The sequence below is a fragment of the Callorhinus ursinus genome, unplaced genomic scaffold (assembly GCF_003265705.2).
Source record: "Callorhinus ursinus isolate GAN/ISIS: 27379988/994484 unplaced genomic scaffold, GSC_fseal_2.0 scaffold37, whole genome shotgun sequence".
NCBI classification, from domain to species: domain Eukaryota; kingdom Metazoa; phylum Chordata; class Mammalia; order Carnivora; family Otariidae; genus Callorhinus; species Callorhinus ursinus.
Genome location: NW_027397099.1, coordinates 14,816,316 through 14,839,431, shown reverse-complemented (window position 1 = coordinate 14,839,431; position 23,116 = coordinate 14,816,316). Strand labels below are relative to the sequence as shown.

The 23,116-nt window shown below is 58.8% G+C and overlaps 1 protein-coding gene across 3 annotated transcripts; it reads left to right on the top strand.

The window, feature by feature from the left end:
• ADGRG1 (adhesion G protein-coupled receptor G1) lies at nucleotides 1-22,883 on the top strand. Of its 3 annotated transcripts, none has more exons than XM_025889107.2 (16): nucleotides 1-77; nucleotides 459-525; nucleotides 2,415-2,506; nucleotides 11,075-11,172; nucleotides 11,716-12,138; nucleotides 12,776-12,908; nucleotides 13,497-13,644; nucleotides 14,214-14,345; nucleotides 14,677-14,793; nucleotides 15,008-15,053; nucleotides 15,306-15,409; nucleotides 16,427-16,545; nucleotides 18,305-18,573; nucleotides 19,597-19,705; nucleotides 20,121-20,389; nucleotides 21,539-22,883. In XM_025889107.2, the coding sequence occupies exons 4-16, from the start codon at nucleotides 11,109-11,111 to the stop codon at nucleotides 21,667-21,669; spliced, it is 2,064 nt and encodes a 687-aa protein (XP_025744892.1). In that variant the 5' UTR covers nucleotides 1-77; nucleotides 459-525; nucleotides 2,415-2,506; nucleotides 11,075-11,108; the 3' UTR covers nucleotides 21,670-22,883. The 3 variants fall into 3 exon arrangements, with proteins under 3 accessions (XP_025744892.1, XP_025744888.1, XP_025744893.1); XM_025889103.2 differs by having other exon boundaries at nucleotides 2,221-2,506; XM_025889108.2 differs by lacking the exons at nucleotides 1-77; nucleotides 459-525; nucleotides 2,415-2,506 and adding an exon at nucleotides 2,818-3,060.
• The last annotated feature ends 233 nt before the right edge of the window (nucleotides 22,884-23,116 follow it).

Sequence of the window (23,116 nt, the reverse complement as noted above, 5' to 3'; positions counted from 1 at the left end):
AATGCTGAGAAATTGAAAATAAGTAAGCATATTGGAGGGTCATCTCAGACAGCGTTAAGTGCTGTAAAGTTAAGAAGGTAAGGTGGCATGGAAGAGAGTGATGATGGGGCAGGTAATTTTGGCTGGGTAGTCATAGTCGGCTTCTTGGGGGAGGAGATATTTGAAATAAGGACTGAGAAGAAACCGAGCAGGGAACAGGGTCCAGGAAAAAATGTGCTATGTTGCAGGGAAAGCACGTGCAAAGGCCCTGAGGTGTGTCTGAGGATAGAAAGAAGGCTAGTGTGCTGGAGTTGGTAAAGGCAGGGTGGGTGGGGGGAGGGCAGGGGCGGGGTGGGTGTGGGGGTGTGTGGGGTCACTAGCTTGTTATTTGGGCAGTTACGCTGCTCCCTGAGCCTCAGCTATCTGATTTGTAAACTGAGCCTCATCATTTTTGTTCAACACTCCGTTCTGGCTGGCAGTGCCATGAGCATTGTCAGTGTCTTTGGCAGAGACTTGGCTCTGGACAGCAATGACCTCTGAGCTATCGTAAGTATTTTTGTCATTACAAGTGCTCGGCGACGTTGGGTGGGACCTGCGATGCTGTGTCTCTGTTTCTCTGTGTGTCCCTGCAGTTAGTGAGCACCAAGCGTGTGTAAGAGGCCAGGGGTGCCCCATCTGTGCCCTCCCCTGGTTCCCCCTGAACTGCAGCCCCCTGCCAGCTCTTTTTAAGCATAGAAGCTTCTGATCCAACAGTGACTGCCTTCTCTGGCCCAGCAGGCCCCGGAATCCTTTCTGGGGGAAGGTTCCACCGAGAACAGCAACTCCTTTCTTTGCTTTCTTTTCCTCTTCCTCCGGGGGCCAAAAATAGTGCCTGAATGGGACACAGCTCTGGGCCAGCAGCAAGACAATAGCTGCGTCCTGACTGAAGCCGCCTGCTGGCTCTGGTCCATGGCTGGGGGGGAGGAGGTGTGAGGGTGCATGGGCACAGCGTCCCCCTGGCCCCAAGCCCCTGCTGCCTTTCCCATGGCCTCTGCCAGAAACCATCGCAAAACCCCTCGGTCCCCTTTGAGTGTGATTGCCAAGGGGGTTCTCCACTTGTTCTGGGAAAGTGTTTAGAGCTGCTTGGCTGAGACCCTAGCCCCTCAACCCCCTGAGCAGCGCCACCCTGTCTCCTGATCTGCTGCTGGTCTGGAGCCATAGGCCCCGGCGGAGGCAGGGGCGTCTGCCCCTGGTTTTCTTTCCTGCCCTGTCTGGCACGTGGAGGCCACCCCATGTCTTCGATGTCCCCTCCCCTTTGACTCAGTGGCTATGAAGGACTTTTTAGAGGTCAGAGGGATATGCCCCTCTTGGGAGGAGGTGAGCTCCCTGTCCCTGGAGGTGATCAAATAAAGTTTGGATGTGCACTGGATGGGGGGCAGGATTTGTCAAGCATCAGATGGACATTTGGTCTTGATGTCTTCATGTCTCAGGAGAGATCTTGGTTTGAAGTTCCAGCTAGGGTGGCCTTGAGCGAGTCGAGTCACATCACTTCCCGGAGCCTCTCTTTTCTTATCTGTAAGACAGCTTCAATAGGGCTAACCTTGGAGAGTGGTAGAAATAGATTTCCAAAATGCCTAGTGTAGTACCTGGCACATAGAGGGGGTTTCAGAAGCTTCGCCTGCGTTCTCTTCCCTTTCTGCGCGGGTACTTCCTCTGCAGCACAGAAAGGAGGGTCTGACCCACTCTTGGCCCTCAGGGAACTGTCCGGAAGGAAGCCAGGGGGAGACTCCCAGCCCTAGGGATAGCTCAGAAGGAAGCTTCCTGGTGGGCTGTGGCAATCTAAGAAGGCTTCTTGGAGCAGGTGTCCCCCTAAAACGCTTCTAGGGAAGTATGGTGCACGTTCTGTATTTGTGAGGGCCAGTAATGAGGGCTGGAGGGGTGTCCAGCCTGGGACAAGGTCAAAGCCACAGGCTGGCAGCCTCCAGGGGCAAAAGCAGCTGCCTGCCGATAGGCATCTTTGGTCACAAGGGTAGCCCCCACCGGGTCCTAAAAGGATTTGGTTTAAAGTCAATGTTGACAAACTTAGGCAGGTGTCCCCCGATGCTCTCTGTAACCCACCGTCCTCCACCCTGCCCTTCCTCCTGCCGGCTCCTTGCTGGGCCCGGCCAGCATCTGAGTTAGGAGACCTGGGTACCGGACAAGTTAGGGCGCTTGTGCTGTGCTGGGTCGGAGCTGGCCACTGACGCAGCTTCCTTCCTGCAGCTGCCAACGGTTGCCAGGGCAACAGTTGCCAGGGGCTGCTCTCACCTGCGCCCCTTCTCCCAGGCTGGTGGCTGGGGCTCGCAGCCCGTCTTCCCGGCTGCCCGCTTTGTTTGAAGCTCCAGCGAGGGGGCAGGGGCTGGGCTGGCTCCGCTTCAAAGTCCTCCTCCCCAGAAACCCATGCACTGCCCCAGCAGCCTGCAGCCTGCGACGAGGCCAGCCCTTCGCTCACTCGTTCACGCGCTTTGTGTACGTAGAGTCCACTCGATGCCACAAAGGAGGAGCCCAGGTACGACTTCCCTAATCCCCCCTTCTTCCTGCCATCCCTCTCATTCCTGGCCCCGCTTCCCTCCCCCCCACCCCCTCCCTTTTCCTTCTTCTCCCCCATTCCTTTGCCTCCCCTTCCCCTGCTCCTTCCCACCTCCCTCCCCTTCCCCCCTCTTTCTTCTCTCCGTCCATCCCCCTTCCCCATCTCCCCTTTCTCTCTAGCACTGCTAGGGGAGCTGATGGATGGGGTGGGGTGGGGGCAGCTGGGTGGCACCAGGGACCCGGGGAGAGGCACAGATGCCACGCTAAGGGGGATTCAAACAGCGGCCCCAGAAGGATGTGGTTGGGGGGGTAAGGGCTCCGTGCACACTCTCCTCCGTCACACTCGAGCTCTGGGCTGCACCGTCAATGAATAAAGATAAGCCTCTGAGGGGTGTTGGGAGGCTGCATCCCTGGCTTTCAGGAGCCATGGCACAGGGGTCACCTGGGCCCTCCGGGGAAGGGTGTTCGGAACCCCAAGGAGACACATCTGGAAGCATCTTTCCTGTGAGTTTGAAAGAGAAGGCTTTCTAACAGGTAAGGTAAAGGGGAAACGGGCCGCAAAACCGAGAGCATCAGTTCTGGAGACAGGCCCTGGGGTAGCATCTCGTGTGCACCCCTGGCTTGGCTGGGCAGTCCCCATTGGGTAGCCCCACCTTCCGGGGACTCAGTTTCCTCATTTGTTAAATGAATGAGTGTAATGGCACTTGTCTCTTAAGGTTTTGGGGAGGATGAATGTGTTCCTTCGTGTAAAGAGCTTAGAATCGAGTTTTGCATTTTCCCAGAGCTTAGTCGATGTTAGCTGTGTTGCTGGAGGGGTTGAGCACACTGCCCTGGGTGGTGGGCGGGGGGTGCAAATAGCGATGGAGGACGCCACGGTGCTGTGTGCTCAGTGAGCTGGGTGGAATCCCCTGGTCTGTGCCTCCACTGCCCTTCCCTGGAGGGGGCTGGTGCCTCAGGCTTGCCCAGGCCCCCAGCTTTCTTGGGGGGAGGACACCCGGCCGTGTGTCCCGTGCACCTCTCAGCCAGGGATCTGGGACCCGGAGGAGGAGGAAAGAAAGGGAGGATTCGTGGCTGGCCTTGGGAATACAAGGGTCTTATACTCCAAAGACGGGCACTCTGCCAGGTCCAGAGTAGCTGATCCGCAGCCCCCAGAGCAGGGTGCTAACTGGGCTGACCTTGTAGGCCTGGCCTTGGGCAGTGTGGGAGCACAGATGGGGAAGGGACACTTAAGCCAGCCAGCTGAGGTCTGCCTGTGGTTTGAGAGGGAAGAGAGTCTGGCCGGGAGGCGGAGACGCCCAGCACCTTCTTTGTTCCTCTCTTCCACCTGGGGTGTAAGCCCCGCCCTTCCCTGGAAGGGAGGCCCTGGCCCATAGAGAAGACAAGGGGGCAGGGATCATAGTCATCCACTTACCACAGAAGGAAACTGAGGCTCAGAGAGAGGACAGGCTGGCCGAAAGTTCCCAGGGCCACTTGGCTGCAGAGTTAGTTCTGGACCAAGCACATCTAACTCCTGCCACCCCCGCTCTGGGCATCCGCATTCTCTGGGCAGGTGCTGACTGGTGTGTGTCCCGGGGTCCTGGAGCCCAGCCTCAGCAGCTCCTTGGGAAGAGGGCTGCGGGGAGACTGGGCCGGGAGCGGGGGCAGGCCCCACACTGTGCCAGGAGCATAGAGCTGGCACAAGGTTCCCTGAACTGCTCCTGAAAAACCCCGGCGCCTGAGCCTGACCCCAGCCTGGGCCAGATCTGGGACCCTTCCTGATCTCTTCTCTTTTTAGGTTCCAAGTCCCTATAATCCGTTCTTGAATTCTAAGAGGCTTTGATTCTCGGCTTCTAAAAGCTCTGGCATGCTCATATTGCCTCTTTCTTTCCCTTTCTCTGCCCGCCCTCCCTCTCAATTCCAGCCTTCTAAGTGTCCCAGCTGCTTGAGGAGAGGCTGAGGGCCCAGCTGGCTCTGGCTGACTTTAATGGAAGGGCCAGGCTAGGGACAGGGCTGGCAGTGCCCCTGTCCCCAAGAGCTGCTCCCGCCGGCCGAAGGGACGTGGGATGTGGGGCTGCATATACCTCAGGCTCCCCCGGGGACCTCTTGCCTGGAAGTGTCAAGGATGGTGATGAGTTGCCCGGGGGAACATCACAGTCTAAGTGGCTCCTGAAGCCCATCTCATGGTAGCTAATGGCCTCTGAGGGGCAGGGAGGGGCTGGAGGCTGGGAGGGAGGGTGCTGACATCTTTCTTACTGTGTGGCCTCAGGATTCTTGAGAGCTTGTTTCTCATGTTGATAACAGGTGCCCATGCTAAAAAGGACAGACCATCACAGTGGTCTGGGAAACTAAGCCCAGCCAAGCTCTGTGGATTTTCTTTCTGCAGGACTTATCAGAGCCTTTGACATGCTAATACAGAAGACCGAGCAGGGCCTGCAGTATTTCTCTAACTTGGGAACTAGTGCTTCTTAGAAAGTGCTCTGGCAAGTTACCACTTGGTAAAGATGAGGAGACAGCCCCAGAGAAGGGATAGGCCCAGGGCATCGGACACATCTTAAGGCTGGCATCCCAGGGAGGAAGACCCGTGTGTGGAAAGGCTTGGAGGCAGGAACACCCAGGCCCGGGCTCACGTCTGCTTGCGTGACTGTGCCTTGGCCTCTCTGAGGTCTCTTAAGTGAATGGTCTGGTGCCAGATAGAGCAGGCTTCAGGGTGGGTGGCTCTGGATAAGGCTCTTGGGGAGGACTCAGGGTCCTTTCACACAGACAGACCTTTTCCTCCCATCCTAGCAGAGAACTCTCTCGTCTGGGTGCACAGAGGGAGTCGTCGCCCACGGGCTTGGCCAGACCAGAAGCCGCGGGGAGGTGGGGCCACGCAGGCAGGGATGGCCCTCCAGCAGGTCTGGCGCAAGAATGTGAGCCTCACCCCAGGCAGTGAGTGGGCATCACCTTGGCATCCGCCAGCCTCTGGGGGCAGGCAGTTAGCTTAATTTTTATTCTCCTTTATTGTAGAAGAATTCCTGCAAACTGAAGTCACTGCTTCCCCTAGCCAGCCCGGAACACCCTGCCAGGGGGAACCTCGAGCCGAGGTGGTCACCTAGCCTGAGCTCAGCCACCACGTTGGAGAATGAGAGCAGAGGGAAGCGAGGGTCTGGGGTGGGGGTGGGGCTGGCCTAGAAGGGGGCGTGGCCCTGGGTCCCTCCCAGGGGTGATAGGGTCCCTCCTTTGGTTTGTTGGATAGCTGGTGCTTCTAAGTAAGATTTACTTTTGTCAAGTAATTCGGAAAGCTCCAGGGAGGGTCTTCTTGGCCCCCCACCTCCCAGCCCCCACCCCAGGGAGGAAGCACCTGCAAGTGCTGCACTCTCTTCTCTTCTAACTGCCTTCGCTGGCTGCCCTTTGAGGTCTGAGCAGCCCTCTGTTCCTCCTCCGCAGAACTAACCAGCCCCCACTCCCAGCCGTCTTCTGCTTTCTCCGTGCTCCCCTGCAGACCCGTACACGCGCGTGTGCACACACACCCACACTTGCATGCGTGCTTACATTCTCAAGGCTTTGTGCTCACCCACCTGTCTCCTTGTCTCTGTCCTGGGTCACGTCCTTCTTTCCTAAGCCCTCTGCCCCGGGGCTCCAGGGGGTAGCCCGCAGCTCCCTGTTGCCCCCCCTCCTGGTGAGCAGCTAAGGACCGAGGCTGGGTCCTCTTCCTTCTCTCCTGCCCCCAAGGAAGGCAAGATCAGGCTCACACCCGAAAACCCACTCCAGGGCTCCCCTTCCACCCCAGCCCTCCTCCTCCCTTCTGTCCTTCGGGAAGCCCCTTCCAGGTTCCTGGCACCCTGCTGAGCACCAGGTGAACCATCGAGGGGCGACGTGTCCTTGCCAGTGGGTGGACAAGAGGCACCCCCAGCCCAGGCCATGCCATTCAGCAGCGGAATGACCTGGGCCTGGGCCCCCCTCGGCTCTGACTCTCTGGAAAACACGGCTACTGTTATCCCAGGCTTGGAATCCAGTGGTTCCAAGCCCTCAGAGCGTCAATCAATGGGACGCTTGTTAAAGCCGGACTCCGAGCCGCCCCCCAGACCTGCTGCTTCTGATCCTCAGCGTGCGGGGCGCGTGAGTCTGCATTTTCGTGAGCTCCCTGGGGTGGTTCTGACCCACGGGCAAGTTGGCGCACCTCTGATATGAACTTCTCACGGCAGCGGAGGGCACAGAGAGTGGAGGGTGGGCCGTGGCTCCCCCCCTCCCCCAGAACATGTAGTTAATCCTGGCAGGGGATGGGTGGTGAGGTAACACTTCATGGGGAGAATGTGTCTTAACTGAGTCTCAACAGATGGTTTGGGTTGTCACAAGGATAGCGAAGGCATTCCAGCCAAAGGGTCCGTGTGGAGGTGGGGATGGTACCTCCACAGCGTGTGTAATGGGAAGGAGAAGAAAAGCGGCTGGGGGGGCCGGGTCTGGGCCCATGAAGGGTTAACCCCAAGCCGACCAGGTCCCGTCCACTCAACTTCCACCTCTGTCCTCCGAGGAAATGGGTTTTCCAGGAGCCTGGACTGGGCCAGCGGTGACTCGTGGCTCCACACGGATGGCAGAGGAAGTGACTCAGGCCCCCCCTGGGGGGGGGAGGGAGAAAGTGAGCCCCGCAGTTCCCCTGCCCAGTGCCCCCTCCCCCATCATGAGGATGGGCACGGCTGGGTCTGAGCGGGAGCCAGAGCTCCTTCTCCTGGGCCCAGCCAGTCCTGGGGGTGGGGTGGGGGAGTGTGGGCTAAGACAAGCCCTGGTCACCCTCTGCTCTGCCTGTGTCCCCGAGGACCCTGTGATGGTGGCTCCCATTGTGTCAAGCTGGGCCGGACTGTTCTGTTCCCTGTGTGTGTTTACGGAAGGCGGGAAGTCAAAGGCAGCTGCTCCAAAAGGGGAGGTGGGAGGGGATCCCTCCTGGGGGACTTGGCCCCCAGACCCTCTCTCCCGGGCTGGAGCTGTCTGCACCTGCTGGTGGTCTTGGCTGCCCCCTCATTCGTATCTCCTTTTCTTTGGGGGATCTCCCAAAGCGGGGGGAGCGTGCATCCCTAGGACCTCGGTCGGTACCAGCTCTGCAAGGAGTTCTCTAGGGTGAGACGCAGGTCTGTGTCTTGGCTCCACCGGGGGTGATCTCGGATCAGATAACGCTTCCCTAGCCTCAGTTTCCTCGTCTGTAAAATGGCAAACCAGTAGGACCAACCTCACGGAGTGACGCTCCTGCTCTGATTGTCGCGGTGCTGCTGGAGTACCCCTCTCGGCGGCGCCCTGGCTCTGGCCGGTGCTGTGTGAGGTCTGACGAAGGCCTCGCCTGCGCACCGATGCTTGGTTTGAAGAGTCTTTGACTCCCGAGGCCTGTCCCGCTCTGCTGGTCCGCAGCTCCAGAGACCAGGGACAAGGTTCTGCCCGTGGAGTCTGTGTCGAGGTCCACGTGTGCGCCCCTGGCTCCGGGGTCTGGGGCTCGGCCCCCAGAGCACAGGACCCTCCCTCCTTGGCTGAGCCAAGTGGGGGGCTCCCAGGGTGGTGACGAGGGCATTCTGCAGCCCTGTTGGAGGCGCTGGGACAGTGTGGCCCCCGTCATGGATGCTGACCGCATCAGAGTCGGCTGCATGGGGCGGCGGGTGTGTGTACGGGGGGGGGGGGGGAACGTAGCACCCCCCCCCCACCCCCCCCCCCCCCCCCCAGGCAGGGGATGGAGGGAAGGAAGAGGGTGTGACGGGAGTGGGCAGGGTTCTCTGAAGTGTGAAATGGGGCTGGGAAGGTGCCAAGTAGACAAGCCAGGCAGTGCCCTCCCCCTTCCTGGTAGGGGCTGGAATCTTCTCTTTGTCCCTGGTCCTGCTCTCTCACCCCTCAGACGGCCCAGAGGTCAGGCCGGCAAGGACGGAGCTTTTCTGGGTGGGGTTCCAGTCTTCCCATTGAGCTCCCGGAAGGAAAGTTTCATGCTCTAAGAATTTCCCGTCAAGGTGCTCTGGAGGCTGAGCTGGCCAGGGCCACAAGGCAGGGGGCATGGAAGGTGGGAGGGGAGAGAGTAGGGCTCTGTGACAGGCCCAAGGGCTGACTTGGGGGCAGGCATAAGCCGGTCAGAAAGTACCCAGAGATATGTAGTTGACACCTGTGGTGCCGACCACGTGCGTGGCCGTGTTCTAAGTCCTTTATAAGTAGCAACTCATGTACAGATGTGGCACGTGAGGACCAGAGAGGGTGAGGAACCAGCCCAAGGACACACAGCTAGCGAGCAGGAGAAGCTGGAGTTGAACACAGGCAGTCTGGCTCCAGAGTCCACTCCACTGCCTAAGAGTGGGTTAAAGGAAGCCAGGCAGACCCTCCCACTCACATCCCAAGAACGCCTGTGGGGACCACGTGGTCCACCTTGGAGTGGCCAGGGTAGAGTGGAGATGAGCCTGGAAGGGACAGGTACCTTGGTACCTCGTCTGTGTTTGAATCCCCTCTGTGTACTTCACGCAACCTCGCTTGTGTCCCTCCAATGACCAGAAGGTCACTTCTTTGTCTCGGCCTTTTTGCTCTCAAAGCTCAATCCAGGAGGGTTGATGCAGAGTGGATGACTCCGCCCTGTCCAGGGCCCTTGTCTCCCAACACGGGTAGCTCACTTTGAAGGTCAGCGGGCCATAGAGGCACATGGATTTTTGGCCAGCTCCGTTTTTGCTTGCTGTGTGATGTCAGGAAGCCATTGGCCCTCTCTGGGCCTTGAATGCAAATACTATAAAATGGAGAATTTGGACCAAATCGATAAGTGATCTGTCAGCTACGAGTTCCCAAGTATAGAGCAGTGGTTGCAGAGAGGGGGGGCTGCCTGGAGGAGGTGACATTTGTCTCGGGGATCAGAGGTAGCTAGCAGCAGGGACTGGCAGGAGGGGGAGAAAAGAAGGGGGTCCAGGAGGGACATAGCTCCGTCTCTGGAGGCTGAGTTTCCTCCCGTTGGTCTGAGGTGGCAGGATGCAGTTACAAAAGGGGCCAAAGTGCTCAGAGAGGAGAACACAGAGTGAAACCTTAAAAATCACAACCTGGGTGACAATGACCATTCCCTAAAACACTTTCATAGGCTTCTTCTAAGGGGTCCTGTGATGCCACAGAGGCAAGATGATGAGCCCAGGTGACCAACAAATGGACTGACAAGGCCCTTGAAATTGGGGTTCCATTATGCGTGGTGGGACACAGGAGACTGGCTCTAGCTTCAGGGGGTCAGGTTAGTTCAAGGACAAAGACAGTGAGCTCCTGCCTGGGCCCCCCCGTCCCTTTAATGCTACCCTCCAATATTCTGTCCCAAAGCCACCTCTTCCTGGAAGCCCCTTGGCTTCCCCTAAACTGAGACTTCTCGTGAACCCAGGTCTCCAGGCTTCTTTTCGTCTGGCTTGTGGCAGATGATGGCATGTGTTGCCACGGCCACATGCAGTTCCCCATGAACTGAAGGAGGCTGTGTGTGTGTCCGCGCCTCGCTCAGTCACGGGGCCAGCTAGCCGTGGGGAGGCCACCTGGCTTCTCTCTCCCAGTGCCAGGCGTGCAGTTTCCTGCCAGGCACCACAGTCCTGACCAGGCAGGGAAAGCCCTGGCCTCTGGAATAATCTTGGGCAGGTCATTTAACCCCTTGGGCTTCTGATTCCTTGTCTGGGAAAGGGGCCAATGGTAGGGCCCGCTTCACAGAGCTGAAGTGACAATGAATACAGACAGGTACGGGGTGCGGTGGGAGAACACAGGCGGGCCAACTGGTGTTCAGCTAATCGAGGCCACGGAGGGGCAGAAGGGCCCGCGCTACACCAGGGTGGGGCTGGGGGGCGCCCTGGGAACTGGCTCCCCCTGGTGGTAATGACAGGAAGCACCCTTCTCCACCGTTCCCTGCAGGGGGCGCTGTGGGGGCGTTGATCCTTCATTTCACTCGCCCGTCCAACTGCCCAGCCTTTGTCCAGCACCCCCCGCCCCGCCCGGTGCACTCAGCCCTGTCGGCAGAGATGGGCCAGGAGCTGCCTTGCTAGCTGAGGAGGGACTGCACCATCCTGCATTGCCTGGGGGACAGAGGAGGCCCTGGCCAGTGGTGGGAAGTCAAAGGAAGCCAGGACTGACTGTAGAAGGAGTTGGGGAAGGTTTCCTGAAGGAGGTGTCCTCTGAGCTGGGTCTTGGGGATGATGATGGTGAGGTTCCTGGAGGAGAACCCGAAGGGCCCCCTTTTTCCTGCATCTCCTCCAGGCCTGGAGGGGCAGGGTGGTGGGGGTGGTTCCAGATGGTGCTGTGGAGCCTTCCCCGCCAGATTCTAGCCAAGATGACCCCATCATTGCTGGGTCTAGGGGAAAGTACTATTATTTGCCCCATTTTCTGTGACTTGCACAGGGTCATGCAGCAAGTGAGAGGAGGAGCCAGGACTTGAACTCAGCCAGGCTCTGGACAGCTGCTGTCCCTTGATGCTCAGCTTCTGGCAGCTCTGGGGAGACCCACGGGCTGTTTCCACACTCGCTTCCCTACCTCACATCCCACACCCAGGCTACACCGGCCTCGCGCTCTGCAGGGCTGGCCCAACCACCTTGCAGATCTGGCCCCAGCTAACACTCCTGGCCTCTTTCAGGTGCTGACTTCTCAGGGTGACCTTGGGGAGGAAGATGGCCGCCCAAGTGCTGCGGCAGAAGGCCCTGTTCCTGCTATGTCTGCTCTTCCTGGTTCAAGGTAGGCTATCTTGGGGATGCCCTGGGACTGTTGTGACATACATTACAATGCCCCCATGTCTAGGACAGCTGCCAGCATATCCACTAACCGCTTTGGGCAGGCATGGGACTTTAGACACAGTTTAGCAAGTGGATGGTATCTTGCAGAAAAAGCCATCCCTTCTTCCCACAGTGCACGGCCGGGGGTGGGAAACACGGACTGTGTTTTGGTCCCACTCAGCTCTGCAGCCAGAGCATCCTTGTGCAGTGCACAGCCTGCACAACCGTCTATGGCAGGCATGGCCTCATGAAGTACTTTATTGCTATTAAAATGTTTTTTGCCTTTGAAATTATTATTAATTTTTAGTTCTTTTCATAATTTGAAGCTAGTAATTTGTGAGTAGGGCACATTCACATTTTTGTAGACCTTTGAGGTATAGATCCTTGGAACGTATGTAGATCCCAGGCACTGGGATCCAGTATTCTGGGCCCAAGGTGTAAACCCCTCTCCTGCCCGTGGCTGCTCCCTGCCCCAGAGTCCCATCTGTAGTCTTTGCCTCCCCAGGTACCCATGGCGGGGGGCCCCGTGAAGACTTCCGTTTCTGTGGCCAGAGGAACCAGACACAGAAGAGCAGCCTCCATTACAAGCAGACTTCAGAGCTGCACATCTCCATCAAGAACTCGGAGGGAGCCCTCACAATTCATGCTCCCTTCCTGGCTGTCCTCCCGGCTTCCCAGCCCTTCCCTGACCCAAGGGGCCTCTACCACTTCTGCTTGTACTGGAACCGCCATGCGGGGATACTGCACCTTCGCTATGGCAAGAACGACTTCTTGCTGAGTAACCAAGCCTCTGGACTCCTGTGCTTCCGGCACCACAAGGAGAGCCTGGCTCAGGGCCCCCCGCTGCTCGCCACCTCTGTCAGCTCCTGGTGGAGACCCCAGAACACCAGTCTGCCCAGTGCTACCGGCTTCACCTTCTCCTTCCACAGTAAGGCAACTTCCAGGCAGAAGGAACAACTTGGACAAAGGCCTGGGTCTGAATGACCGGTCATGGTCCTGGAGCTTAGGCTTTGTTCCCAGGCAGTGGGGGAGCCACTGAAGGTGTCTGAGGAGGGGAAGGGTGTGATCCAAGGTGTGCTTTCAGAAAGGTTTGTGGGAAGGTAGGGGTGAAGGCAGAGGGGCAAAGTCCCATCCAGAGGCTGCAGGGAAGGTCCAGATGAAGGAAGATGAGGCCCGCCCAGGGTGGGAGCAGCGAGCGTGGAAAGACGGGAGTGGTTGTCAGGAGCCAGGGGCCACACAAGCCCCCCCCACACCCCCGGCCCTCCCGGGGTGGGCCCTCCCAGCTCCAGCTGTGTGGCCAGAAGGGCACCTGGGCAGGTGTGTCCCGGCTGGCCCTGCTGGGGCTGGAGTTGCTGGAGGGTTCCGTGTGGCAGAGCCCGCATGTGGCCAACTTCTGGGTGACCTCGGGGGATCCACCCCACGTTGGGGAGGCTCACTTTCAACTTCTATAAAACTGGGGAGAGAGGCCTTTCACAGTCACCAGAGGGTTAAATGGGAGTAGGAGGGGTGTGGCCCGCACCTTGCTCCCAGCTAGCCTCGGGTGCCGCTGGCCTCCCCTCCTCCAGATCCTCCCCAGAAGGCCTCCCACAATGCCTCGGTGGACATGTGTGAGCTGAAAAGGGACCTCGAGCAGCTCAACCAGCTTCTGAGGCACCCCGGAAAGAACTCGAGGAGGCCCTCGTCCACCCTTGCCAGCCAGTAAGTGTGGCCCCAGAGACCTGGATGTGGGCAGGGCGGCGACCTGGAGTGGGAGGCAGGACAGAGGCCTCTCCTGGGGCCGCAATGCTGCCCTCATCTTTCCACCTCCTCCTTGAGAAGAATCGAGATCCAGCCCCGCAGGCCGAGCCCCTGACCTTTGTAAAAACAAGTGTCATCATCCCCAGCCAGCCACCTAAGCCCTCTTCCCCGCCAAGAAAGGAGAACTGACCAGCCCATTTGAGAGCTGAGGCCCAGATTTGGGCAGGGCTGCTCCATGGCCACAGAGCGGGTCAGTCCAGGCAGAGCTGGGCCCGGAACCTGGTGCTCAGGATTACGCCCCCCTTTCCTGTTTGCTCTGATGTTCCAGCTTCCTCTCACCTCGCCCCCCACTCGCCCACAGGCCAATCTCTCTCCCACACCAGCACCAGTCCTAGGGCTGTTTTCTCTCGAGCCCCCTCCCTGCTGCCCCCTGACCCTCCGGCCCCTGTCTCAGCCTGCCTCTTTCCTGTGTCTCTGCTGAGAGTCGCCGTCTAGCTCCATGTCCCTGTCCGCCTGCATCAACCTCCCCGGCCCTTCTCCCCCTGCCAGGAGGCTGCAGAGCCTGGAGTCGAAGCTGACCTCTGTGAAGTTCCCAGGGGACGTGCTGTCCTTTGAGGAGGATCTGGTCAACGCCACGGTGTGGAAGCTGCAGCCCACAGCCAGCCTCCAGGACCTGCACATCCGTTCCAGGCGCGAGGTCAGGGGTCAGGGGCCAGGGCCAGACTGGCCGGGGCAGGAAACAGATGTGGAGGCGTGAACACTCCCCTCCCCGGGGCCTCTGGGAGCCAGATGTGTGCTGATAAGGACGGTCTCGGGCCTAAGGAATCCCCTGTTAGCGGCTGCCCCGTGGCAGAGGACCCTTCCTGGCACAGTGGTGGGGACGGGGCTGGGGGGGGCGGCGGGACCGGCATCAGGGGCTCCTATAGTATCCCTGTGGGAACAGAAGACCCAAAGCTCCTGTGCGTGCATGTCAGCCTTGAGACTATCCCTTGTGTGGGCCCGGCGGCTGGGAGCCACCCACGCTGCCCTCATGCTACCCCCTGGGGAGCCCAGATGGCACAGCAGTCTCCCAGGCCTGTTTGCCCCCTGGGGCCCTGGGCTCTACCCACCAGGCTCCCCAGCCAGGGCTGGAGCCAAGGAAAGGAGGGCTTCCTGGAGGAGGTGGGCTTCGAGGTGGCAGCATCCAGGAAGGTGTTGGGGGGCGGGGGCATGTAGAGACCTGGGAGCCCACCCCTGGCTGAGCCCCACAGGGGTTCTGGTCTGCAGGAGGAACAGAGTGAGGTCCAGGAGTACTCGGTGCAGCTGCCCCGCACACTCTTCCAGAAGACCAAAGGCCGGAGAGGGGAGGCTGAAAAGAGACTCCTTCTGGTGGACTTCAGCAGCCAAGCCCTGTTCCAGGTGGGGGGCACCGGGGAAAGCAGTTTCTGTCTGACGGGGAGGTGGAAGGCGGGCATAGAGCCAAGCCCCCTCATCCAGAAGTTAGAGCCTTTCCTTGTAAGGGCAGAAACTGGACTGTGACATGCGAATCCCCCCCGGGGAATGCTAAATTATGTTGTTTTCACTACAGTGTAAATGACTACATGTTCAAGAACTGTTGCCAGAGGGAGACTGAGCATCTCAGAGCAATGTGTGGGGGAGAGACAGGAGTCTAGAGAAACTAGGGGACGTCTGGGCCTTCTCAGCCTTGAGCCCTTCCCCCTTCCTCTCCTCCCCCATCACATGTTTCTAGGACAGGAATTCCAGTCAAGTCCTGGGTGAGAAGGTCTTGGGTATCGTCGTGCAGAACACCAAAGTAGCCAACCTCTCGGAGCCCGTGGTGCTCACCTTCCAGCACCAGCCACAGCCGGTGAGTGCAGACAAACCAGCCGAGGAGACAAGGGTCCCCGTTTGTCTTTTCTGCCCTGCCTCCCAAGTCCCTTGTCTTTAACAAAATGACCAGCTGGCTGAGGACCTCAGCCGGTCAGGTCCACATGGGGTGGTGGCCTGACACTGACTTCCTCCACCTGGCCCAGAAAGGAGTGGGCTGTGACGGGGTCCACTCTCCTTTCTTGTCCCTGCAGAAAAACGTGACTCTCCAGTGCGTATTCTGGGTTGAAGACCCAACATGTGAGTGTGAAGGGGGTCTCTGAGCTGGGTGGGTATCTGGAGGAGAAAGGGGGTCCTAGAGAGTGGGGGAGATGGGGTTAATCAGGGAGGGCTTCCTGGAGAAAATGGGCTTTGAAGAAGGAATGATGGCAGACTAGATATTTGCCAGGGGGAGTGAAGGCTCAGAAGAGTGACACGATTATGCATTTCGGGGGGTCCAGTGGGGTCCTGAGGGACTGGGCTTGATCAGAGCCCCATGGAACCCTTCCTCAGTGAGCAGCCCGGGGAGCTGGAGCGATGCTGGGTGTGAGACCATCGGGAGAGAGACGCAGACGTCCTGCCTCTGCAACCACCTGACCTACTTTGCAGTGCTCATGGTGAGGGGTCCTCTTCTTGCCCCGTGCCGGCCACCTTTCACATATATGTCATTGGTTCCTCACACCAACCCCCGAGGCGTCTCCTGCTGCTGTCCTATTTTATAGATAAGGAAACCGAGGCTCAGAGAGCTTAAGCAATTTACGTAAGTTCACACAGCTAGTAAGTGGAAGACCTGGTCATTAAAACCTTTGCTCTTTATTCCCAAATTTGGGTGCATGATAAAAGTGCAGATTCCTGGCCCTAACCTAGAATTCTGATTCCACAGGCTGGGCGAGGGGTGCAAGTATGTTTCCAAAGAGCCCTCGAGGGGATACTGAGGCCCATTGTGGAGGGCCTCACAAAGGACTTCAGTGTCCCCAAGATCACAGAAGCTTTGTGTCCTAGGTTCATTCTCCCAGAATCTTGGGACCCGACTTCTGAGGGATCGGAGTGGTCTTCCAGCCCTCCGTGGGTATGGGGTGCTCACTCCAGTGTTGAACATTATAGAAAAAAATCAGTGCCAGGCCGGAAAAGGGATTCTCTGGTGGGGGGTTCTTTTTTTTTTTTTTTTTTTTTAAGATTTTATTTATTTGTTTGAGAGAGAGTGAGAGAGAGAGAGCACGAGCAGTGAGGAGGGGGAGAGGGAGAGGGAGAGAGAGAAGCAGACTCCCCGCTGAGCAGGGAGCCCCATATGGGACTTGATCCCAGGCCCCCCGGATCGTGACCTGAGCGGAAGGCAGACGCTTAAACCGCTTAACGGGCTGAGCCACCCGGGCGCCCTCTAGTGGAGGGTTCTTGCCGGTAGTGGGTGGAGAACCATTTGAGGATGCGGTGAAAACTGCAGATCCTCTCCCCTTCCGAAGAATGCACTCACGGGACCACCCTCTGCTCAGTTCGGGGTGGTGGTGGTTCACAGATGCCCGAGGCGCCCCCCACCCCCGCCCCCCGGGAGCTCAGGTTGGCCCTTCACCTGGGGCAAACCCTCCGTGTCAAGCTGGGGACACTGAGGCCAGGCCCCGCCTGTCTCGTGGACCCAGGCCCCATCTGTGGAGGTAGACGCCGTACACAAGCACTACCTGACCATCGTATCCTACGTGGGCTGCGTCATCTCGGCTCTGGCCTGCGTCCTCACCATCGCCACCTACCTCTGCTACAGGTAGGGGCTGGCCAGGCGGGAAAGGCGGGGAAAGGCGGGGGTAGGGAGAACCTTCCTTCCGGGCCCCTAAGCCGGGACCCCGGGACCATGGAGACCTACCCTGTAGGTTGGCTTGACGCACCCCAAAATGCGTGTGCGGCTGTAGGAAGGAGCCCTGGGAGGCAGGGGCTACATCTCCTCCTCAGCTCTGTGGTGTTCGGATGACATGACACTTACAAACTTTATTATCAACACCGAACACGGGGAGAGGTGACATAAAAATCTAGATTTCTGCCTTTGAAGAAGCAGATGTGTCACCACTGGGGGCACATAATAATATGATGGTGACAATTGTAATAATGGTCAACACGTTCTTGGAGCTTCCCACGTGCTACCCACTGTTCTAAGTGCTTTACGTGCATGAAATTGGTTCAGGCCTCACAAGGGCCCTATGAAAGAGCGGTCAGAGAGGGTAAGGGACTTGCCTGAGGTCACACAGCGAGGAAGTGGCCGAGGCAGGCTTACACCCAGGCAGGCTGGCTCCAGGTCCACAAGGCCTCAGTTTCGGAAGCCAAGCCAAGGAGAGTTCCTTCCAGCGCCCTATTGTCCGGTGTCTGATTTAAGGCCCGGCCCCCGCGGACATTCGAGTTTGACAAAGCCTCCCCCATCCCCCCCATGGAAGCTTCTGTCACTCCACTTTTGTTGTTTGGGCGCCCGAGGAAGAAGGAGCCCCACGGAAAGGCTGGGGTGGAGTGAGGAGCGCCTGCACCCATCCCCACATCGGCTGTGTGGACGGGTCTGGATGGTCAGTGCTGGGCTTGGCTTAGGTTGAGGTCCACCTGCAGTCAGGGCCTGGGCCCGTTTGCGTTGGGGGGTGTAGGTGCAAGCACGTGGGGTGTGCTCGCTGTCTGCACGGGTGGGGGGGCGTGGGCTTGCGGGCACGTCGGTGATTGTGTTGTGTGAGCCCGCAGCTGTGCGCGTGGTGGGGCTGGAGTAGTGACCAGGAGCAGGTTCTGGGGAGGTCAGGGGGTGGGGGCCGAGCCCCCCGGCGCCTACCCATTAATCACAAAAGTGCCCAAGGACAGGAACAGGGAACCTTAGGGACTGAGCATTTTGTCTGTGCCCGACATAGACGAGTGAACTGCAGGCGGGGGCGGGGAGGGAGCAGCCCAAGGTGGTAGCTCGAGGCACGGGTGGGTGGGCGTGGCTATGCCGTCCCGCCCTCCGGCACAGGTGGTGGGTGGTGCCAGGCAGAGCGCAGTTGGGGCGTGGGGGGCCGGGGAGGAAATGCCGAAGGTGCCCTGGATCGGGTAGAGTCCTGGGGTGGGAGGGGCGCTGGGATGTGCACCCAGACTTACAAACCTGAAGACAGACAGGACAGCCCCCCCGCCACAATCAGCCTCACAGACACACGGCTGTGCAGACAGACAGGCGGACACAGAACACGGGTGGCATGGATTCTCCAAAACAGCAACAAATCCAAAGTCTTTCCCCTCCAACTCTAGGAGCATCTGGTTGATTGTAGTGGCTGGATTTGTCTTGCTTGCTCTGTCCGTGGCTAAATCTGTTGTTAAATGTGCCCACGGTGCCCAAGCCTGTGGGTGTTGGGCACACAGCAGGTGCACAGGGACAGGTGGGGAACAACCTGGCTGCAGCCATAGGGATAGGATAGGGTGTGTGTGTGTGTGTATACCCTGGGAAGGCTGCCTGGTGGAGGAGTGCTGCCCCCCCACCTTCCCAAGCTGGCCACCAGGGTGACCGCACCCCCTCCCCTGTGCAGGAGGAAGCCTCGGGATTACACCATCAAAGTGCACATGAACTTGCTGCTGGCGGTCTTCCTGCTGGACGTGAGCTTTCTGCTGAGTGAGCCGGTGGCCCTGACAGGCTCCGAGGCTGGCTGCCGTGCCAGCGCCATCTTCCTGCACTTCTCTCTGCTCGCCTGCCTCTCCTGGATGGGCCTCGAGGGCTACAACCTCTACCGGCTGGTGGTCGAGGTCTTTGGCACTTATGTCCCTGGCTACCTGCTCAAACTGAGCATCATAGGCTGGGGTAAGTTGGGAGAGAGCGCTGGTGTGCCCCCAGACCTGCCTCTTCTACTTGGTAAAACGCAGGCACCTGGTTCCACTTCTCTGCTTACCTCTCTGTTCCCTCACTCTTTCCTTCACCCACCCATCCTCAACTGTTCTTCACCTGGGCTGGGTTAAGGTCCCCTTTAGGAAGATGAAGCGGTGAGCATTGCTCCCAAGAAACCCATATTCTCTACATTGCTCACTCTTTTAAAAGCGGGGTTTGCAGACAGAGCCACTGTGTATGGATGTGCATGTTGTGCACTGCTCAAAGGCACCCTTTTGGGGGAGGAGTGGGCTGTCATCCAGTCCTCCACTCACCTAATTCAGGCTGGCAGTGGCTCTGTCTGTGGATGCTCCTCTAAGCTTCAGGTAACAGATTCCCCGTAGCTCTGGCATTTGTTCTTGGCCAAGACCACCCAATTTACCCATGGCCCAGACCTCTCAGTCAGACCTGGAGACCCAGGGGGCACACTGCAAGTCCTTCTGGATGTTGCACAGGCCTGCCAGACTCCACATGTCCCTCACCCAACTTGTTGCCCCACCCGTGTTTCTCCTCTGACCCTTTCTTGGTTCACTCCATCGATTTACATAAAATTCCTTCAGAGTTGTCTCTGTGCCAAGACCCAGGTGTTTGGTGGTGGGTGACCCCTTCTGGAGAGAGCTCTCAAGCTTCAGCCCGTGGACAAAGTCAAGGCCTAGTGCAGACTCTGGAAGACCTCCCTTCGGCTCTCCCCCACCCTCCCAGTCTGTGCCTCCCATCTCCCTTGTGATGTCTTGCCCCTCGGCGGGAAGTGCAGGCCCTTTCTCCCACGGGCCCCTGGGATGGTGAGGGGGGAGGCAGAAGGTCAGCGGAGATGGGGCTCTCTATGGGAAACCCAAACTGGAGCGGGGAAGGGGAGAGTCTGATCATGGAGGACCTCCCCACACGGAGCTGACTATAAGCCTGGGAGAAGGGTCTTGCCAGAGGGCGGGGGACAGAGCTCCATGCTTCGTGGCCCCACAGGCTTCCCCATCTTCCTCGTGATGCTGGTGGCTCTAGTGGACGTGAACAACTACGGCCCCATCATCCTGGCCGTGCAGAGGACCCCAGAGAGTGTCATCTACCCTTCCATGTGAGTGGCTGAGCACAGCGGGCTCAGGAACACGGGCCTCGGGGTGCAGAGGCCAGAGGGCGGCCCAGGCCGAGGCCACACCGACCGAGTGGGGCCGCCTGGGCGCCAGGGCTGCTGGAGGTGTGGGCCTGGCAGAGGCTGGGGGGTCAGGGAGGGTGAGCACAGGCCTGGATTTGCCCGTCTCTCGCCGGTGACCTTGTGTAGCGCCTGGGTTTCTTTGTGTGAGTGGGAATAGAGGTTGGAGCGGTTGAAGGCGCAGAGAACTGGAAAGAAAGTAACGTTCCCCCGTGAGTCAGTGGTGTTGAAGGCGGCTCCCTGTTTGTTGCTCGGGTTCCCAGAGGCGCACATCCTTGGCCTGGGAAGCACCGCGCCAACCCCGCCAGCATGCACTCAACCCTCACATCTCTGCCCCCAGGTGCTGGATCCGGGACTCCCTGGTCAGCCACGTCACCAACCTGGGCCTCTTCAGCCTGGTGTTTCTGTTCAACACGGCCATGCTGGGCACCATGGTGGTGCAGATCCTGCGCCTGCGCCCGCACGCCCAGAAATGGCCCCACGTGCTGACGCTGCTGGGCCTCAGCCTGGTCCTCGGTCTGCCCTGGGCTTTGATCTTCTTCTCCTTTGCTTCGGGCACCTTCCAGCTTGTCGTTCTCTACTTCTTCAGCATCATCACCTCCTTCCAAGGTAGGCGTGGAGAAGAGCCTACCCCTCCCCCCCCGGCCCCAGGCAGGGCACCCATGCATGGAGCACGGGGTAGGGAAGGTATGGACCCAATCTGAAGGCTTCCCTTCTCTGGGCTTCGGTCTTCCCGTCTGTAAAATGGGGGCCCCCAGGCCATAGTTGACAAGTCTTTGTTGAGTACCTGCTCTGTGCAGGCCCTGTGTTAAGCCTTGGGGCTACATTTGTGGACTGGTTGGGTGAGGGCCTTTCTTCCACGGAGCTCATGTCCTGTGGGAAAGACCAGGCGTGATGAGCAAGCCTGCGGCCATCTCAGGGGGTCTCGCAGAGGATAGTAGTCAGTGGCGATGTGATGAACCATCTGGGCTGGGCTGGGGGACACTTTGGGAAGGGTGGCTAGGGAGGCCTCTGTGGGAGACATTTGAAGACAACAGAAGGGTCCAGCCAGGGAGAGATCAAGGGCCTTGGGACTCCACGTGTGTTCCCGGGCCCATGGGCATGAGCATCGTGGGGACTCTGGCCTCCCCAGACTTGCCGAATCAGATCTGCATTGTAACAGGTGCCCCGGGGTGCATGTGTGCGGCGCAGGCTGAGGAGGTCTGGCCTAAGGAGAGAGCGTGCCAGGCAGAGGGAGGAGTAAGAACAAAGGTCCAGAAGCTATAGCACAGGGAGGGGGAGCGAGGCTGAAGGGTAGTTGGAAGGGCAGAGGGGAGAGGAGCAGAGGGGCTGGCTCATGAGGGCTGGGGCTTGATGCCAGCAGAGTCCTTCTACCTACACCACTCTGCACACCCCCACCACCCAAGGACAGACAGACAGATACACACAGACACACACACCCCCCTCTTCTGGCCCAGAGGTGCTTAAACAGGTACTCTGGAGCCTGAACACCAGGGTTTAACTCCTGGCTCAGCCAAGGCCCCTTACCTCCCAGGGCCTCAGTTTCCTCGTTTGTGAAGCAGAATAGTAATGAATAGGCCTGACCCCATGAGAACCTCGACAGAATAAAATGAGATGGGGCTCAGGCCATTGCACAGTGTCTGGTGTATGGTGGGGTCCCCCCCAAATCACAGGGGTGCTGGTAGCCTGTGTAGGGAGGGGGGAAGGGGCAGGGCGGCCCCCCGCCTGCTGAACCCTGTGCTCCCTCACTGCCCCCAGGCTTCTTCATCTTCCTCTGGTACTGGTCCATGCGGCTGCAGGCCCGGGGTGGGCCTTCCCCACTGAAGAACAGCTCGGACAGTGCCAGGCTCCCCATCAGTTCGGGCAGCACCTCGTCCAGCCGCATCTAGGCCACCAGCCACCCGCCAGGAGCTGCGTAAGGAAACAGAGATGCGGCCTCTCCTCACCGCCACCTGCCACCCCCACAGCCAGGCCCAACACTTGAGGATCAGCCAGAGACTCGAGAAGAAGGCCCAAGCCCCTCGGGGGGAGGGCACTGTTGCCAAACTCCCAGGCTGGGCTTTCTGAATTGGCCTGTGGGCTACTCAGTGCCCCGGTCCAGCTCACAAGGGGCTTGGGAGTGGGACCGTTCCCCTGCCATCCTAACTGGGGGCTGCAGGCTGGTCTGAACTCACCGCCACTGGGCCCAGCCCTCATGGCTGCAGATGGGAGCCCACGGGCCCCAAGGTCAGGTCCTGGACCTGTGAGGCCTGGCAGCATCGTGGGCCCTGTGCTAATAGCCGATCTGTCTCCGGTGACCGCCACCAGGGCACTCTGCAGTCCTGTCATTTTAGCCTGAGAGTGGTACTCAGGGCGCATGGGGTTGGGGCAGAGCTTTGAGCCAGAGCCCTGGAGGAGGAGAGCCCCCTCCTGGAGCATAGCAGCAACTCCTCTACCTCTGAGCTCAGGGCCCTCTGTCAGCCTCCCCAGCCCTCCCTCTCCAGCCCCCCACTCAGCCCTGGGCAGGGCCCCGATTCCAGGGCTGTATTTTGGGTTGTGGTTTCCAAGAGTTGTCTGCTGTAAACCTGTATCTAACTGCACGGGCCTTTGCCTGCCCTTGACTCAGGCTTAGTATAGATGTTCTGGGCTGGGCTAGGTCTGTCTGTCCATCTGGGCCTTTCTATAAGCTGCATCGCCCTTGCTCACCACTGCCAAGCCCACCCCTCCCAGGGACCCTCAGCCTCTCCCAAAGCCCTCTTGTGGCAAGAACTGTGGAGCGTAGCAGTGCGAATTTGTTTCTGCCCCAATACTGGGAAGACTGAAGCATGCCTCCCCCGGTGACCCTGGCCTAGAGCCCAACACGCTCTTAAGGGGTTGGAACTACAAGGGGAGCCACCATTCCTTGCTGGGGATCCAGGAAGACTTCCTCTAGGAGACAACATTTGATCTGGATCCCAGCCTTAAAGATGGGGGAGGACTTTCTTTTTAAGCACTCTCTCATTTGTCTTTTGAATTTAAAGAAGTAGATGTTCATTGTAGAGAATTTGGAAACTGTAGAAGAGCACACAGAAAAAAAAAAAATCAGCTGTTGTTATCACCTAAGAAATCACTGTAAAGATTTGGAGCACTTTCTTCCGTGCTTTTATTAAGAGTCACTGATACCAACACCTTGGGGCCAATCAGGAAACAGAGATGAGAGAAGGCCATGTGTGAAAAAAAATCAACTGCTGGAAACTGTCCACCAGGACTAGTGGGGCGGGGCAGGTGGGGGTTGGATAAAGGACACCTTGGCGTCAGAGTTGGGGAGGCGGTGGGGAATGCTGGGGTCTGTGGTGGAGTGGAGATGACAAGCCACTC